Source organism: Borostomias antarcticus, assembly GCF_949987555.1.
Source record: "Borostomias antarcticus genome assembly, chromosome: 10".
Lineage (NCBI taxonomy): Eukaryota > Metazoa > Chordata > Actinopteri > Stomiiformes > Stomiidae > Borostomias > Borostomias antarcticus.
In genome coordinates, this window is record NC_140243.1 from 2,181,535 (window position 1) to 2,199,826 (window position 18,292).

Sequence of the window (18,292 nt, forward strand, 5' to 3'; positions counted from 1 at the left end):
TGACTATTCTCTCCTACACCACCTCTTTAATACCTGACTATTCTCTCCTACACCACCTCTTTAATACCTGACTATTCTCTCCTACACCACCTCTTTAATACCTGACTATTCTCTCCTACACCACCTCTTTAATACCTGACTATTCTCTCCTACACCACCTCTTTAATACCTGACTATTCTCTCCTACACCACCTCTTTAATACCTGACTATTCTCTCCTACACCACCTCTTTAATACCTGACTATTCTCTCCTACACCACCTCTTTAATACCTGACTATTCTCTCCTACACCACCTCTTTAATACCTGACTATTCTCTCCTACACCACCTCTTTAATACCTGACTATTCTCTCCTACACCACCTCTTTAATACCTGACTATTCTCTCCTACACCACCTCTTTAATACCTGACTATTCTCTCCTACACCACCTCTTTAATACCTGACTATTCTCTCCTACACCACCTCTTTAATACCTGACTATTCTCTCCTACACCACCTCTTTAATACCTGACTATTCTCTCCTACACCACCTCTTTAATACCTGACTATTCTCTCCTACACCACCTCTTTAATACCTGACTATTCTCTCCTACACCACCTCTTTAATACCTGACTATTCTCTCCTACACCACCTCTTTAATACCTGACTATTCTCTCCTACACCACCTCTTTAATACCTGACTATTCTCTCCTACACCACCTCTTTAATACCTGACTATTCTCTCCTACACCACCTCTTTAATACCTGACTATTCTCTCCTACACCACCTCTTTAATACCTGACTATTCTCTCCTACACCACCTCTTTAATACCTGACTATTCTCTCCTACACCACCTCTTTAATACCTGACTATTCTCTCCTACACCACCTCTTTAATACCTGACTATTCTCTCCTACACCATCTCTTTAATACCTGACTATTCTCTCCTACACCACCTCTTTAATACCTGACTATTCTCCCCTACACCACCTCTTTAATACCTGACTATTCTCTCCTACACCACCTCTTTAATACCTGACTATTCTCTCCTACACCACCTCTTTAATACCTGACTATTCTCCCCTACACCACCTCTTCTAATACCTGACTATTCTCTCCTACACCACCTCTTTAATACCTGACTATTCTCTCCTACACCATCTCTTTAATACCTGACCATTCTCTCCTACACCATCTCTTTAATACCTGACTATTCTCTCCTACACCACCTCTTTAATACCTGACTATTCTCTCCTACACCACCTCTTTAATACCTGACTATTCTCTCCTACACCACCTCTTTAATACCTGACTATTCTCTCCTACACCCACCTCTTTAATACCTGACTATTCTCTCCTACACCACCTCTTTAATACCTGACTATTCTCTCCTACACCACCTCTTTAATACCTGACTATTCTCTCCTACACCACCTCTTTAATACCTGACTATTCTCTCCTACACCCACCTCTTTAATACCTGACTATTCTCTCCTACACCACCTCTTTAATACCTGACTATTCTCTCCTACACCCACCTCTTTAATACCTGACTATTCTCTCCTACACCACCTCTTTAATACCTGACTATTCTCTCCTACACCACCTCTTTAATACCTGACTATTCTCCCCTACACCACCTCTTTAATACCTGACTATTCTCTCCTACACCACCTCTTTAATACCTGACTATTCTCTCCTACACCACCTCTTTAATACCTGACTATTCTCTCCTACACCATCTCTTTAATACCTGACTATTCTCTCCTACACCACCTCTTTAATACCTGACTATTCTCTCCTACACCACCTCTTTAATACCTGACTATTCTCCCCTACACCACCTCTTTAATACCTGACTATTCTCTCCTACACCACCTCTTTAATACCTGACTATTCTCTCCTACACCACCTCTTTAATACCTGACTATTCTCTCCTACACCACCTCTTTAACACCTGACTATTCTCTCCTACACCACCTCTTTAATACCTGACTATTCTCCCCTACACCACCTCTTTAATACCTGACTATTCTCTCCTACACCACCTCTTTAATACCTGACTATTCTCTCCTACACCATCTCTTTAATACCTGACTATTCTCTCTACACCACCTCTTTAATACCTGACTATTCTCCCCTACACCACCTCTTTAATACCTGACTATTCTCTCCTACACCACCTCTTTAATACCTGACTATTCTCTCCTACACCACCTCTTTAATACCTGACTATTCTCCCCTACACCACCTCTTTAATACCTGACTATTCTCTCCTACACCACCTCTTTAATACCTGACTATTCTCTCCTACACCATCTCTTTAATACCTGACCATTCTCTCCTACACCATCTCTTTAATACCTGACTATTCTCTCCTACACCACCTCTTTAATACCTGACTATTCTCTCCTACACCACCTCTTTAATACCTGACTATTCTCTCCTACACCACCTCTTTAATACCTGACTATTCTCTCCTACACCACCTCTTTAATACCTGACTATTCTCTCCTACACCACCTCTTTAATACCTGACTATTCTCTCCTACACCATCTCTTTAATACCTGACTATTCTCTCCTACACCATCTCTTTAATACCTGACTATTCTCTCCTACACCACCTCTTTAATACCTGACTATTCTCTCCTACACCACCTCTTTAATACCTGACTATTCTCTCCTACACCACCTCTTTAATACCTGACTATTCTCTCCTACACCACCTCTTTAATACCTGACTATTCTCTCCTACACCACCTCTTTAATACCTGACTATTCTCTCCTACACCACCTCTTTAATACCTGACTATTCTCTTCTACACCCACCTCTTTAATACCTGACTATTCTCTCCTACACCATCTCTTTAATACCTGACTATTCTCTCCTACACCACCTCTTTAATACCTGACTATTCTCTCCTACACCACCTCTTTAATACCTGACTATTCTCTCCTACACCACCTCTTTAATACCTGACTATTCTCTCCTACACCACCTCTTTAATACCTGACTATTCTCTCCTACACCACCTCTTTAATACCTGACTATTCTCTCTTCACCACCTCTTTAATACCTGACTATTCTCTCCTACACCACCTCTTTAATACCTGACTATTCTCTCCTACACGACCTCTTTAATACCTGACTATTCTCTCCTACACCATCTCTTTAATACCTGACTATTCTCTCCTACACGACCTCTTTAATACCTGACTATTCTCTCCTACACCACCTCTTTAATACCTGACTATTCTCTCCTACACCACCTCTTTAATACCTGACTATTCTCTCCTACACCACCTCTTTAATACCTGACTATTCTCTCCTACACCACCTCTTTAATACCTGACTATTCTCTCCTACACCACCTCTTTAATACCTGACTATTCTCTCCTACACCACCTCTTTAATACCTGACTATTCTCTCCTACACCACCTCTTTAATACCTGACTATTCTCTCCTACACCACCTCTTTAATACCTGACTATTCTCTCCTACACCCACCGTCCAGAGCTTCACTCTGGAAGACCGTACAGGAAGAAAATAATCTTAAATAATGCGCTGAACCAGGGTGATTCCTCTCACGTCACAAGCTACCTGAACGTTACGGGTGGAAACCATTACAGGTACACCGAGTCACCATTACACGTACTGTAGGAGCACCACCTGGGTGTATTCATGAGAGACCGTTGGCTAAACGTTGTCTTATACCAATTGCCATCGTTTGTATTTTGTATTAGCCCACAAAACTGAGGCATCAATGGCCAACGACACACAAAATGAAAAGCGCTCAATTCAGTACTTTATTGACATTGAAAAATATACCACTACATCTTTTTTGTAGTACCGACAGCCACTGCTATGTCATTATTTGCCTCACGCACAAGGATACCGATGTCCTCCTGCACAGCCTGAAGCGCTCTCTTCTTTTCCACTCCAGCTCTATGCTCATTGGTCCATTCTCACACCTCGCCCCTTTTTTTCTGTACTGCGTCACACCTGATTGGCTTGAGAACGGTTTACCTGCATTGCTCCATTCCTCCATCGCTCCCTTCCTCCATCACTCCACCCCTTTATTGGACACACCTCCACTGACTTCCAAATACTTTACACAAGCCAATGACCACAGCCTGACCACTGTGCTTATTGCCTTTGCATGTTGCCAATAGCCTTTCTTTCTTTCTTTCTTTCTTTCTTGGTTTAGTTTTAACAGGGACAGTGCACATTAATGAACAATAATAAAATTGTAAATGGGTTGGGATTAACCAAGAAGGCCAATTTTCACAAAAACCACCTAAAATTTGGAGGGAAAAGGGTTAGCGGGGATACAGACAAACTTGGTTGCAGATTCAGTACAGTTCAGTTCACTTTATTTGTTGTCCCCATAGGGCGATTTTGTTTACAGCACACGTAAATCATACATCATCACAGTTAAAAACGGCACAACGACAACAGATGCAGATGCTGACGCTTTGATGATAGCGTCGGTTTTTCTGAGTTTTGCCTCCCTTCTCCCTCAGGGGTCAGGAACTACCTGAAGGAGGCCTTGGTGAACATCATCACCGTTCATGCTGAGGTGAGAGAGCTGCGCTGACCGCAACAACATGACCGCTACTGTGTGAGCAGCAGAGTGCGGTATTACCCTCTGACCACTACTCTCTCTCTCTCTCTCTCTCTCTCTCTCTCTCTCTCTCTCTCTCTCTCTCTCTAACCCTCTCTCTCTCTACTGTTTCTCTCTCTCTCTACTGATCTCTCTCCCTCTCCCTCTCTCTACTGTATCTCTCACTCTACTGTACCTCTCCCTCTCTCTCTCTCTCTACTATCTCTCTCTCTCACTCTCTGTCTCTCTATCCCTCTTTCTCTACTGTATCTCTCTCTCCCTCTCTCTCTCTCTACTGTATCTCTCTCTCCCTCTCTCTCTCTCTACTGTATCTCTCTCTCCCTCTCTCTCTCTCTACTGTATCTCTCTCTCCCTCTCCCTCTCTCTACCGTATCTCTCTCTCTCTCTACTGTATCTCTCTCTGTATCTCTCTCTCTCTCTCTCTCTCTGTCTCTGTCTCTCTCTCTGTCTCTCTCTCTCTCTCTCTCCCTCTCCCTCTCTCTCTCTCTCTCTCTCTCTCTCTCTCTCTCCTCTCTCTGTCTCTCTCTCTCTCTCCCTCTGTCTCTCTCTCTCTCTCTCTCTCTCTCTCTCTCTCTCTCTCTCTCTGTATCTCTCTCTGTATCTCTCTCTGTCTCTCTCTCTCTCTGTCTCTCTGTCTCTCTCTCTCTCTCTCTCTCTCTCTCTCTCTCTCTCCTCCAGGTGTTCACTGTGTCTAAGGAGTTGGTGTCCAGGGCTCTGTCTCGTATTGTGGAGGCGGTGTCTGAGGAGATGAGTCGTCTCATGCAGTGTGTGTCGTCTTTTAGCAAGAATGGAGCCTTGCAGGTACATGCACTACACACTACACACTACACACACACTCACACACACGCACATGCACACACTCACACACACACACACACACACACACACACACACTCACACACTCACACACTCACACACTCACACACACACACACACACACACACACACACACACATGTCCACACTCACACACGCACACACTCATGCACGCACACACACACAGTTTTGCACTCAATTGTAGGATTAGTCATATGAAAGACTTTCAGGGAGATAACAAAGAACCCCCCCCCTCTGTCTCTCTCTCTCCCTCTCTCTCTCTCCCTCTCTCTCTCTCCCTCTCTCTCTCTCTCTCTCTCTCTCTCTCTCTCTCCCTCCCTCTCTCTCTCTCTCTCTCTCTCTCTCTGTCCCTCCATCCAGGCCCGCCTGGAGCTCTGTGCTCTGAGAGATGCCATTGCCACCTACCTGACCTCTGAGAGCAGGTAACTCCCCCCATCTGACCTGGCCTGCCCACCCCTCACTCCAGGGCCCTGTACTACCAAACACGATTACTTACTTAGCGCCATTACTTCAGGTTAAAGCCTGGTTTATCCGTATCACGAAGGTGGATCACTTTTTACCGTGCTATGTCGCCATGGTAACCTATGCTGCCGAGATAACCTGCTCCGGGGCAGGTTTAGTTCCAGATCCCGGATCAAAAAAAAGAACTGACTGCTGATTGGTCAGTTCACTTGGAAATTGGCCTATGGCCGTTAAGATCCTATATGGAACTTCAGTGTGCGAATTTAAAAATCATCTCAGTGCGCGAATAGTGAGAGGTTCTTTTACCCCTCTTGGGATTTTCCTGATGTCATATGAAAGGTAGCCTACAGCGGAATAGCTTTGTCAGCTGATTTTGCCCGAACTTGTGCGTTTACAGTCCCACAGATTGTAATCTATGCACTTGCTTTTTATAGGATACATTTATAGGCTAATCTGTGGGTGATGCGGTCCAGAGAACCAAGTAGACTATATTTTTATTCCATCCAAGTATTGTGATTTATATAGCTATAGCTTCCAATTCCTAGGAACAAAGATAAGTAGCCTACATTTATTATTAGTTATAATAATTCGTTTTGTTACAGCACCCATGCCAGGCAATAAATGACAGCCTACTGAATTTGTCTACCTTCTTTTCGTAGGCTTACTTCACCTCGAGCTTCACTTTTTCCATCTTCATATTTTGTATTTTGAGTTCTGAACTCCTCTTGTAGAGACATCACATCACTGTCTACTCCAGCCTGAAACTAATCAAATAAATGAAAGACTTGCTTTATTGAAGCGTCCCTTGCCAGGCTCACTGGGTTGCAGCTGAAAGAATAAGATATAGGCGTAGGATAGTTGCTTTACACGACATAAAAATATATGAGCCAGTTACAGTATAGAGATAGGATGTAGAATATTGATAAAACACATTCACAGGCATTATTTTGTCAACTTTACTTCCTGCCTTTGACAGCAGCGATTGTGTTGCACCTGGATAATATGAGTTCATATTTCTATAATATTGCTCCTCTTGTGTAAAATGCGGTGGACGGAGCTTGGAGCATGGCCGTGTCCAAATACCCACACTAAGGTTGTGATTGGTCATTTTGTGCAAACACCTCCCCCTTTTACCGTGAACAGTCATAGCTAGATTGGACCAGCTGGGTAGACTTAACGAGTTGATATCCACCGTTGTGGCACCGTTTATCCGTGTTTGTGGCTGTTTGGTTTACTCAAGTGAGCTAGCTAAAAGTTCTCCTGGATTTGTTGAACCTTCTGGTTATGTACTAGCTTCGTAGTACCGGGCCCTGGCCTTCTGGTTATGTACTAGCTTCGTAGTACAGGGCCCTGGCCTTCTGGTTATGTACTAGCTTCCTAGTACAGGGCCCTGGCCTTCTGGTTATGTACTAGCTTCGTAGTACAGGGCCCTGGCCTTCTGGTTATGTACTAGCTTCGTAGTACAGGGCCCTGGCCTTCTGGTTATGTACTAGCTTCGTAGTACCGGGCCCTGGCCTTCTGGTTATGTACTAGCTTCGTAGTACAGGGCCCTGGCCTTCTGGTTATGTACTAGCTTCGTAGTACCGGGCCCTGGCCTTCTGGTTATGTACTATGTTCGTAGTACCGGGCCCTGGCCTTCTGGTTATGTACTAGCTTCGTAGTACCGGGCCCTGGCCTTCTGGTTATGTACTAGCTTCGTAGTACAGGGCCCTGGCCTTCTGGTTATGTACTAGCTTCATAGTACAGGGCCCTGGCCTTCTGGTTATGTACTAGCTTCGTAGTACAGGGCCCTGGCCTTCTGGTTATGTACTAGCTTCCTAGTACAGGGCCCTGGCCTTCTGGTTATGTACTAGCTTCGTAGTACCGGGCCCTGGTCTTCTGGTTATGTACTAGCCTCGTAGTACCGGGCCCTGGCCTTCTGGTTATGTACTAGCTTCCTAGTACAGGGCCCTGGCCTTCTGGTTATGTACTAGCACATGGAAAGGATGTGAAACTGATCTGCTTCAGCCTATGAACCTTTTCATGTGTGTCTGTTTCTCTTTGAGTGTGCATGTCTGTCTCTCCTGTGTGTGTGTGTGTGTGTGTGTGTGTGTGTGTGTGTGTGTGTGTGTGTGTGTGTGTGTGTGTGTGTGTGTGTGTGTGTGTTAACGTTGCGCCTCTGTTTCAGCGCCAGCTTCAAGCAGGCTCTGGAGGCCCTCCCCCAGCTGCACAGCGGAGCAGATAAGAAGTGAGTCTTCAGACCTCCCACTGCTTTGGCCTCCAAACCATACAGTGACCACAGCTCTCCTAACTATCTCTGCTCCTCTCCCTTTCCTCTCCCTCTCCCCATCCCTCTCTCCCTCTCCCCATCCCTCTCTCCCTCTCCTCTCTCTATCCCTCTCTCCCTCTCCTCCTCTCTATCCCTCTCTCCCTCTCCTCCTCCCCCCATCCCTCTCTCCCTCTCCCCATCCCTCTCTCCCTCTCCTCCTCTCTACCCCTCTCTCCCTCTCCTCCTCTCTATCCCTCTCTCCCTCTCCTCTCTATCCCTCTCTCCCTCTCCTCCTCTCTATCCCTCTCTCCCTCTCCTCCTCCCCCATCCCTCTCTCCTTCTCCCTATTCCTCTATCCCTCTCTCCCTCTCCTCCTCTCTACCCCTCTCTCCTCTCCTCCTCTCTATCCCTCTCTCCCTCTCCTCCTCTCTACCCCTCTCTCCTCTCCTCCTCTCTATCCCTCTCTCCCTCTCCTCCTCCCCCCATCCCTCTCTCCCTCTCCTCTCTCTACCCCTCTCTCCCTCTCCTCCTCTCTACCCCTCTCTCCCTCTCCTCCTCCCCCATCCCTCTCTCCCTCTCCTCCTCTATATCCCTCTCTCCCTCTCCTCCTCCCCCCATCCCTCTCTCCCTCTCCTCTCTCTACCCCTCTCTCCCTCTCCTCCTCTCTATCCCTCTCTCCCTCTCCTCTCTCTACCCCTCTCTCCCTCTCCTCTCTCTACCCCTCTCTCCCTCTCCTCCTCCCCCCATCCCTCTCTCCTTCTCCCCATCCCTCTCTCCCTCTCCTCCTCTCTATCCCTCTCTCCCTCTCCTCCTCCCCCCATCCCTCTCTCCCTCTCCTCCTCTCTACCCCTCTCTCCCTCTCCTCCTCTCCCCATCCCTCTCTCCCTCTCCTCCTCTCTACCCCTCTCTCCCTCTCCTCCTCTCTATCCCTCTCTCCCTCTCCTCCTCCCCCCATCCCTCTCTCCCTCTCCTCCTCTCTACCCCTCTCTCCCTCTCCTCCTCTCTACCCCTCTCTCCCTCTCCTCCTCCCCCCATCCCTCTACTCCTCCCCCCCATCCCTCTCTCCCTCTCCTCTCTCTACCCCTCTCTCCCTCTCCTCCTCTCTATCCCTCTCTCCCTCTCCTCCTCCCCCCATCCCTCTCTCCCTCTCCTCCTCTCTACCCCTCTCTCCCTCTCCTCCTCTCTACCCCTCTCTCCCTCTCCTCCTCCCCCCATCCCTCTCTCCTCCTCCCCATCCCTCTCTCCCTCTCCTCTCTCTACCCCTCTCTCCCTCTCCTCCTCTCTATTCCTCTCTCCCTCTCCTCCTCCCCCCATCCCTCTCTCCTTCTCCCTATTCCTCTCTCCCTCTCCTCCTCTCTATTCCTCTCTCCCTCTCCTCCTCCCCCCATCCCTCTCTCCCTCTCCTCCTCTCTATTCCTCTCTCCCTCTCCTCCTCCCCCCATCCCTCTCTCCCTCTCCTCCTCTCTATTCCTCTCTCCCTCTCCTCCTCCCCCCATCCCTCTCTCTCCTCTCCTCTCTCTACCCCTCTCTCCCTCTCCTCCTCTCTACCCCTCTCTCCCTCTCCTCCTCCCCCCATCTCCTCCTCCCCCCATCCCTCTCTCCCTCTCCTCCTCCCCCCATCCCTCTCTCCCTCTCCTTCTCCCTATCCCTCTCTCCCTCTCCTCCTCTCTCTATCCTTCTCTAGGTTACTGGAGGAGCTGTTGAATAGGTTTAAGAGCAGTATGCACCTGCAGCTCACCTGTTTCCAGGCCTGCTCCCACCAGCCCATCAAGAGATGAACGTCTTTCCAACATCACTTCAACACCAATTTACATTATATTTCCCAGATAGATCCTATGCAATACCTATTAATGGATCGTGTGGATCAACTAACTGGATAAACTAAGTATATTACCTCTTCAGTTTCATTACTAATCTGTCATCTAAGTACCACACCAGGAGAAGAGCCCCATGTTATATCCTAGATGATGTTTTTACACCATATTAGTTCCTATCACCACTCCTGTGGACAGCTTCTATACTGCAGAGTCATTCTGGTGATGATGATGATGATAGATGGTCACTCATCTAACCCCTGGTGTGCTTGTCACCTGGATTGGACGCTGGGGGGCGGAGCTATCTAGATCCTCAGACAGGAACTTTACTTCATCATGATTCGTCTTGATTAGAATATTCAAATGTCCAATCGCACGGCTCCGTTTCTCTTTGTCCTGATTGCAAAATTAAAATACATATTTTGCCTGACTTGTGGTTGTTCTGTGGTAACTAGTGTGTTCTACCGTGGCCTTTTCTGCTCAGGGCCACTTACTTACTTAGTCCACTAACATAGAACCATGCTGTCTGAGCAAGTCTGACTGGGCTTATAGTGTCTGAACTAAAAAGGTTGTTTAGTGGTTGCTGTGGAGACTCATGCGTGCCTCGGAGTTCTGGGAATGACTGGCTGCTGTCGTAGTATGACTCTTCAGTCCTGACTGGCCCATCTCGCAGCTAGCCTGAGATCTGTCTGCCATTCACATTTTAACCAGAATCATTGTCTTTTACTCACAGTCGTTAGATCCAGAGATCAGGGTAGCAGTTACTGTAATCTGATTCACTCTTTATTCCAATAAACAAATGAATCGATGAATCATTGAAGTATGATTGCGATCCTCTGAGTGTGTGTGTGTGCGTGTGTGTGTTTCAGCTGACGTGCTCAGTACGTCAAAACAGACGGCTCACAATCTAGCGCCCTATCCTGGGACAGTTGGGGCGTTGCGGGGCGGGGTAGGATGTTGTTGGTGTCTAGACAGGAGAGGGCGGAGTTTTAGGCGTGGAGGTCGACCACGAGAGGAGTGGTCCGCTTGAGGGACCCCAGAAAAGTGCAGCTCGGAAATGCGGCAGCAAGGGTGAGGACGGATCAAGGCGAGTACAGTGGTGGGGATCTGGGTTCTGGATTGAGTGTGTGGGGTTAGGAAATCAGACATGGTGAGGGCAGACGAAGCCAGTCCAGCAGGGAGAGTCGAGCAGTTACGGGAGGCTGTTGCTCTAGATAGAAACAGCGGTGTCAACAGAAAAAGATATAGGCCATAGTGCCTAATTGTGGGAACGTTGTTTATTCAAATCGTAATAATCCCAAAGCGTAACCTGGTGGGACATTTGGACGAGCTATCAACTAGTCTGGCTATCCAAGACGATGAAATCCTTTTACCCAGAGTCCTTTCGTGCAAAGCTTGCTTTCGCGCTGAACCTCGGAGCGCCTTCACGTTCTTACCGTGGCAGTTTCCTTGGCAGGCAGGCTGCTGACTGAATGGGGATGTTTTCATTCAGACCTGTTCTAAACTTAGCTCTGCGTCCCACCCACGGATCCAGTCGCGACGGCAGGTTGAAAGGCTCCCGCTGTGTTTACTGTCACGGAGGGGGAGGAGGGGAGTTCCTCACCTGTCTTCTGTTCCACTCAGACGGCAGGAGGACAGGCCCAGCAAAAACATGTTGACATTCATACTCCATGTTATCGGGGCACATTTTTTGTGGTGTGATGCACCTGTCCCACTGGGTCTTGTCTGGAATCAGTTTATTCAGAAATCGGTTGTTCCCTCTTTGTGTGGGTGTCTGCGTCTGTGGATGTGTGTAGGGGTTGCGCTGACTATTAGACTACCATCAGTCAGCGATTTTTTATTTAAGATATATTTTAGGGCTTTTCAGCTTTAATGTTATAGGACAGTGTAGAGAGACAGGAAATGTGGGAGAGAGAGAGGGGAGGACATGCGGCACAGGACCCGAGCCGGGAATCGAACCCTGGTCCTGGTCCAATAGTCTGGTAATACTTTACAACTAATAGTCTGGTAATACTTTACAACCAACAGTCTGGTAATACTTTACAACTAATAGTCTGGTAATACTTAACAAACAATAGTCTGGTAATACTTTACAACCAATAGTCTGGTAATACTTTACAACCAATAGTCTGGTAATACTTTACAACTAATAGTCTGGTAATACTTTACAACCAATAGTCTGGTAATACTTTACAACCACTAGTCTGGTAATACTTTACAACCACTAGTCTGGTAATACTTTACAACCAGTAGTCTGGTAATACTTTACAACTAATAGTCTGGTAATACTTTACAACCAATAGTCTGGTAATACTTTACAACCAATAGTCTGGTAATACTTTACAACCAATAGTCTGGTAATACTTTACAACCAATAGTCTGGTAATACTTTACAACCACTAGTCTGGTAATACTTTACAACCACTAGTCTGGTAATACTTTACAACCAATAGTCTGGTTATACTTTACAACCACTAGTCTGGTAATACTTTACAACCAATAGTCTGGTAATACTTTACAAAAGATGGCATTCATTGAGCTGTAAGTTGTGTGAGACTACCCTGAAGTAAGCTACAGTAAAAGTACATCTGCTTCATAGTTGTATCAAAGTGAAGCATCCGCCAACACCACAGATTTTGGTTTGTAAATTTCCATGTAAAACGACACATTTATCATAAGCTCAAAGAGGTCTGTTTTGTTAGATCATATAGTATGCAGGGTAGCATGTGGCCTAAGTTCTAGCCAGCACAAACCAACACATTCTGACAGCTCCCCAACCTGCAGGCCGCACTTTCACCAGCTGAACCGCATGTCCACAGAGTGACACATTTTCAAGAGAAGAGCGTGCTAGCCCGCTATGGGAACTATCAGACATGATATCAAACTGTTCACAGTTCGTTGCATCCACTGTGAAGGTTCTATTGCTAATGTTCCAATCACGCCTGTGATCGAACACTGCAGGAACCACGCTACACATCACTGGGTTCACGACAACAAGTTGACTACTTTTGTGAAAAAATTGCTAGTAAAAACCAGTAGTCGTGCAACCCCTAGAGTGTGTGTGTGTGTGTGTGTGTGTGTGTGTGTGTGTGTGTGTGTGTGTGTGTGTGTGTGTGTGTGTGTGTGTTTGTGTGTGGATATTTGAGTGTGTATGTTTGGGTGTTTGTGTGTGCCGGGAAGATCATGATGATTTTGTAAATGACCAAATTCTAGTCAGGTGTTTGGTGAGGTATCATCCTTCCTGTCGCCATTCTTGTTTACTGTCTAATCCCAGGCCGTTGGCGGGAAGCAAGGTGAAGGTGTCTGTGGGGTTTTCATGACTTTTCCATGGAAGTGGAAATGTAGGCCTCCTGCAGTTGAGCATGTGCAGACACAAGGAGAGCACTTCCTGGCTCTAAAGCGGAAAGAGTGGCCAACCTCTTCCTCTTCCTCCTCCCTCTGTGATGTCATCATTTTTTATGACAGTGGTGTGTGTGTGTGATTAACCATCATCATCCTGTATCTGTACCATGCTTCCTGTGCACACACACACACACACACACATAACATCCTACTCACAGAGTAGGATGTGACTATGTCTTGCTCTCTTTCTCACACACACACACACACACACACACACACACACACACACACACCTGTGACAGAACATTACAGAATAAATAACTCATCGTTTCCAACAAACCATATTTATTCTCAAGAATGATCATTTACAGGTCCTTGACATACTTTCCACTCCAACAGACAAAATACAAAATGATTTCATTAGATTACAAAACATAGTCATGGTCAGTGTATATGAGCTTATCTATAGGTACATATACAGCATCTCAGTGTCCAGTCAGCCACAGTCATTCACTGAACTGTGCATTATTTTATTCATGAGCAACATATTTATGAACAATAATAAAAAAAGCATACTGGGTTTTGTTTGTACAGCAAACTTTAAAACAGTGTCATTTCATGGCGCTTCGCAGGAGTAAAAATGGCACAGCAATATCCTGTCATGTCATGGAGTGTCTACCAAAAGACATATGTGAAAAAAATAAAATAAATACAATCACCATAGCTGTCAGTTCCACTCCATGTTAGCAGGCAGTACGTACTGCACATTTAAAGTAAAGTGGATGATTCCCTGAGAAAAGGAAAGTTTGGTTCAAAGACATTTCAAGCATTCAGTCCTGTCCACACACACACACACACACACACACACACACACACACTACAACAATTGTCTCCACAGTTTGTGTTCTACAAAGTAAGTTCCAGAACAGTGTCTGGTCTGGTACAGTTCAGTTCGTGTTGGCGGTTCAAAGTTCATGTCCAGCGTTGAGGCTCCTCTGTCCAGTCTCTCTCAGCCTCAGTCCTGCAGAGCGCTGCTGTGATGGTGGGCGATGATCACCCTCTGATAGTCCTCTGTCGGGGTCGTGCCGTGTTCCGAGACCACCGGAAGGTCATAGCTGCGGAAGTGATGTCCGCCGGTCTGCTGGGCGTAGTACCGGAGCTGCCTGGCGAACAAGGGCTCCACCTACAGGCGCGGAGGGGAACGGGAGGCAGTAAGTCAGAACCGTAGCTAGCTAGGCCTAGGTAGTAGACACGCTAGTTAGGGGAGAACTTGTGTTATCTGGTGGTGGTCCTGGTTCTGGTCAAGGCAGGTGTCGTTACCTGGACAGTGAGGGTCCGTCTCTGTGTATGGGGGTCCAGACACTCGTCCCCGAAGCTGAGCAGGACCTGGAAGCGAGGCGGAGGCCGACCGTGGAGACTGTAACCCTGCAGCTCTGGGGGGAGAGAGAGAGCAAGGATTAGCTAGGTTAGGCGGCTGGCTTGGCAGTGAGGAGGTATAGAGGGGGATATAAAGGGTTAATTTTTAGGTTCTTTTTCTGAGGCTTTGTGACTGGAAAGTCCTGGCTCCATGCAAATCAGAACGATCATGTCTGCGGCGCTGGAGTGGGCGGGGGCTGGAGGTGAGGTCACATGACTGTGTGTGTCACTGCTACCCATGGGAACCCTGGATGAAAGGGCGTTCCACTCCTCGACAGAACATCCGCGCCCTCATTTAAACTAGACCAGATCACTGATGCCCCGCCCCCCGTGTGTGTCGGCGTGCCGGCCCACCTGTGAGGTAATCCTGCGTATGGAGCAGTTTGCAGGTGTGTTCTCGCTCCAGTTTATTGGGCTTGTCTCCGTAGGGGGAGGGGCCTCCCTCCCAAAACACGCGCTCCTGGCAGAGGCGCCGGGCGTAGAGCCCGTCACCAGCCAGCCACAGCAGCACGCCCCTCTGCAGGTCCGACGAGGGGCTGGGCGGGCACTCCTCTCCTCTCCGCCCCCCGGAGAGGCTCTCCAGGGGGAGGGGCACCAGCTCGGGACCCCCGGGGGGGCTGTAGGGCTTGTCCTCAGGGGAGCAGGGGGTGACGTGGCACCCCGCGGGGCTGGCGGTGGTCACCTCCCTGACCAGGGTGTCACAGTAGAACACGGAGACGTGCAGGCGGAAATCTGGGGGGGGCGGAGGCGTCAACAGAGGCTAGAGTCAGTACAGTACTGTGTGTGTGTGTGTGTGTGTGTGTGTGCGTGTGTGTGTCCAGCTCTCGGTGCTGGACAGAAGTACAAGCAAATCTGAAGAACGGCTCATTGCCCAAAATGTCACCCTAAGGAATAAATGTTCATGGGAGCATATCTAGTGTGCAGACTCTGTTTCCTGTGTGTGTGTGTGTGTGTGTGTGTGTGTGTGTGTGTGTGTGTGTGTGTGTGTGTGTGTGTGTGTACCTGAGAGGGTTTCTGTGGTTCTAACACCGGTGTCGGGTGTGAACGGGGGGGTCTGAGGGTCAGTGGCGCTGTAGGAGTAGAACGACCCGGTGAACTGGTACCCTGCACACACACAAGAGACACACACACACACACACATGACGACCTGCACACACTTTCACACAATACAATAATACGCACAAAAACCTCCGTAGCGGCATCCTACACGCCTCAAAATACACTTAAATTGCAATCAAAGTACTAACACACACACACACACACACACATATGAGAGTGCAGTACCGTTGTCCATGACTGGGTTCTGCCAGGGCAGGCGGGTAGGGGGGTAGGGACACTGGGCGTAGGGCAGCTCAGGCAGGGAGGTCTGCTCTGGAAGGTAATCCCTCCAGCCGCGCTCAGGAGGGCTCATGTACCCCGGCATCTGCCACACACAGGAAGGAGAGGAAGGTGAGGCGGGCGGGCGGGCTGGGTGCTTGTTGAGAGAGTTGTTTGTGTCAACTGTAGGTTTGTTGAGACGGTGCTCAGCGGCACGGAAGAGGAAGCAACGCCAGCGACTGAGGTCATGTGACATTCTGCATCACTAGTCATTCGGTGTGCTCTGCTATGAGCCGCGCGCGTGTGTGGAATGGTGAAATAGGTGGATCTTTCTCTCACGTGCACGCACGCACACACACACACACACACACACACACACCACTTGTTCTGGTTGAGTGAGTCACCTGTGTCTGCAGGGCAGGGTAGGAGGGGTGCATGGGGTAGCTCATGGGACTCAGAGGGCTGCCACTGCTCTCCAGCCGGGGTCCTAGGAGCAAGAGGGTGAAGATGCACGGTCTGTCACACACATAGCACACACACGTCCTGTCCTGGCTCACACACGTCTCACACACACGTCCTGTCCTGGCTCACACACATCTCACACTCATGTGTTTCACACTGTCAACACGAGAAATGCACGTTATCTTAACAATCGAACGGGCCAACGAAATATACCGAAACAGTTAGGGGTATGCAACTTAAGTTTCATCATTTCCACTACAGTAAATGTTTCTATTTGCAGAGATGGTCACTCGGCCCTATCAAACCCACTGGGCCATTCAGAGGTGACATGTGTGTCTCTTGAAAACAAGAAGTCGGTAGAAAAATACCTCTTTTTTTCGATAGATCTTGGCCTATTGTGCTTCATGAAAACAGCTGCATTTTATTTAGCCGGAGTGAATCGTAGCCTACAAGAGTCGCCTAGGATAATAATGATTGTCATCTTGGAGCCTATAAAAGCTAGTGAAATAATTGCATAGGATGTGTCATGTATCCTAAATGGCTATTTTGTCCTTTTAAAAATGATATATGCATAGGCTGATACTGACTTTTCTTGGCACCCTCTGGGATGATGTGGTAAACTTTGTACGGGTCCGAGATGTCCAACTGACTCCGTTCCACGAGCTCCTCAAAGTCGTTACTCTTGTTGAGAGCGCAGCGCAGCCTCGTCTTCCAGGTCGGTGGGTCTGGTTTGTCTATCCCCTCCCGAAACTTGCCTTTGAACAGTGCCCAAGCCTGCAGGGAAATCATGGATAGTGTAGGAGTGAAACGCATGGAACAATTTCCCCACGCACGTCCTTTACGCATGAACTGAAGCCATGTGCGCTCTGACGGAGAGCCCCTACCTTAAAGAGCGCGGCATCCTCGTCCCGGTTGTAATCCTGCTTGCCCGCGTGCTTCCACGGTATCCTGAAGATGCTCTTCTCGTCGTTCTCCCAGACCAGCCCCGGGTACTTCCCACATGCCACCTGCTCTATCAGCCACTGACGAAGCTTTCCGTTCCCGCTGCTCACCGGCATCCCGTAGTCCGCTTCAGGGTTCATCTCTCCCGAGACAAGCCGCAGGTCGTCAGCACGCTCAACTGTCATACAAAAAGTCAAAGATCGCATCGGTTTTGCATATACCCATGCGTAAAATGCGCTTATGATATCGGATAATTCATAGATGCTAGGATCTAGGATCTAGGTAGGTAGGTGAGTAGGCTATAGTTCCCAAAAATGATTCTAAAATTGTCCCACGAACCCGATAGCAATTTTTCTTTAAATAATATGTCTGTCCAAATTCAGAAGTTCTCATCTTCTGAGAGTATAATTTGTGATCAGATTAAATTGCATGAGCTTACCTCTGAAACTCGAAACTCGTTTGAGTTTTGGAATCAATCAGTCTCGAAAGATGATCAATGCAGCGGGAACACTTAAATTATATTCATATTTGAGGGGGCGGGGCGACGTGATCTGAAGCCTGGCAGAGGGTGCTCGCGCTAGCACCTGCCCCGTTCTGTGAAGCTCATCCTCACGCGCCTCCGGTAAACAACCGGGGAACCCCTCCACGGCGGCGCGTCACACACCCGCACACATGGAAAGTCATCATCAATGACAAAACAATTCTTGGATATTATATTTCATAAACCAAGCCTGACAATTATATCTTAGGCTATTTCCTACTAGGCTCATTTATTTTCATAATAAAATGTTTTTGCCACAAATATTAGTGATAAGCTACTCATATTGCAAATTATATATATA

General features: G+C 47.7%; 2 protein-coding genes across 2 annotated transcripts in view; one reads left to right on the plus strand and one right to left on the minus strand.

Annotated features, from left to right (window-relative positions):
* exoc2 (exocyst complex component 2) overlaps positions 1-10,331 on the plus strand; it is a 42,742-nt gene extending 32,411 nt beyond the window's left edge. Inside the window, 5 exon segments of the mRNA XM_084443854.1 lie at positions 4,511-4,566; positions 5,290-5,412; positions 5,808-5,869; positions 8,077-8,136; positions 9,842-10,331. Of these exon segments, the coding sequence (XP_084299980.1) occupies positions 4,511-4,566; positions 5,290-5,412; positions 5,808-5,869; positions 8,077-8,136; positions 9,842-9,935 (395 nt within the window). The 3' untranslated portion in view covers positions 9,936-10,331.
* Positions 10,332-14,328: 3,997 nt separating this feature from the next.
* LOC311314540 (interferon regulatory factor 4-like) lies at positions 14,329-17,590 on the minus strand (the record flags this gene model as incomplete). The annotated part of the gene is made up of 8 exons (XM_084444941.1): positions 14,329-14,496; positions 14,634-14,746; positions 15,084-15,461; positions 15,732-15,833; positions 16,014-16,152; positions 16,451-16,562; positions 17,092-17,282; positions 17,393-17,590. 8 exons carry the CDS (start codon positions 17,588-17,590, stop codon positions 14,329-14,331), a joined length of 1,401 nt encoding a protein of 466 aa, XP_084301067.1.
* Positions 17,591-18,292: the final 702 nt, after the last annotated feature.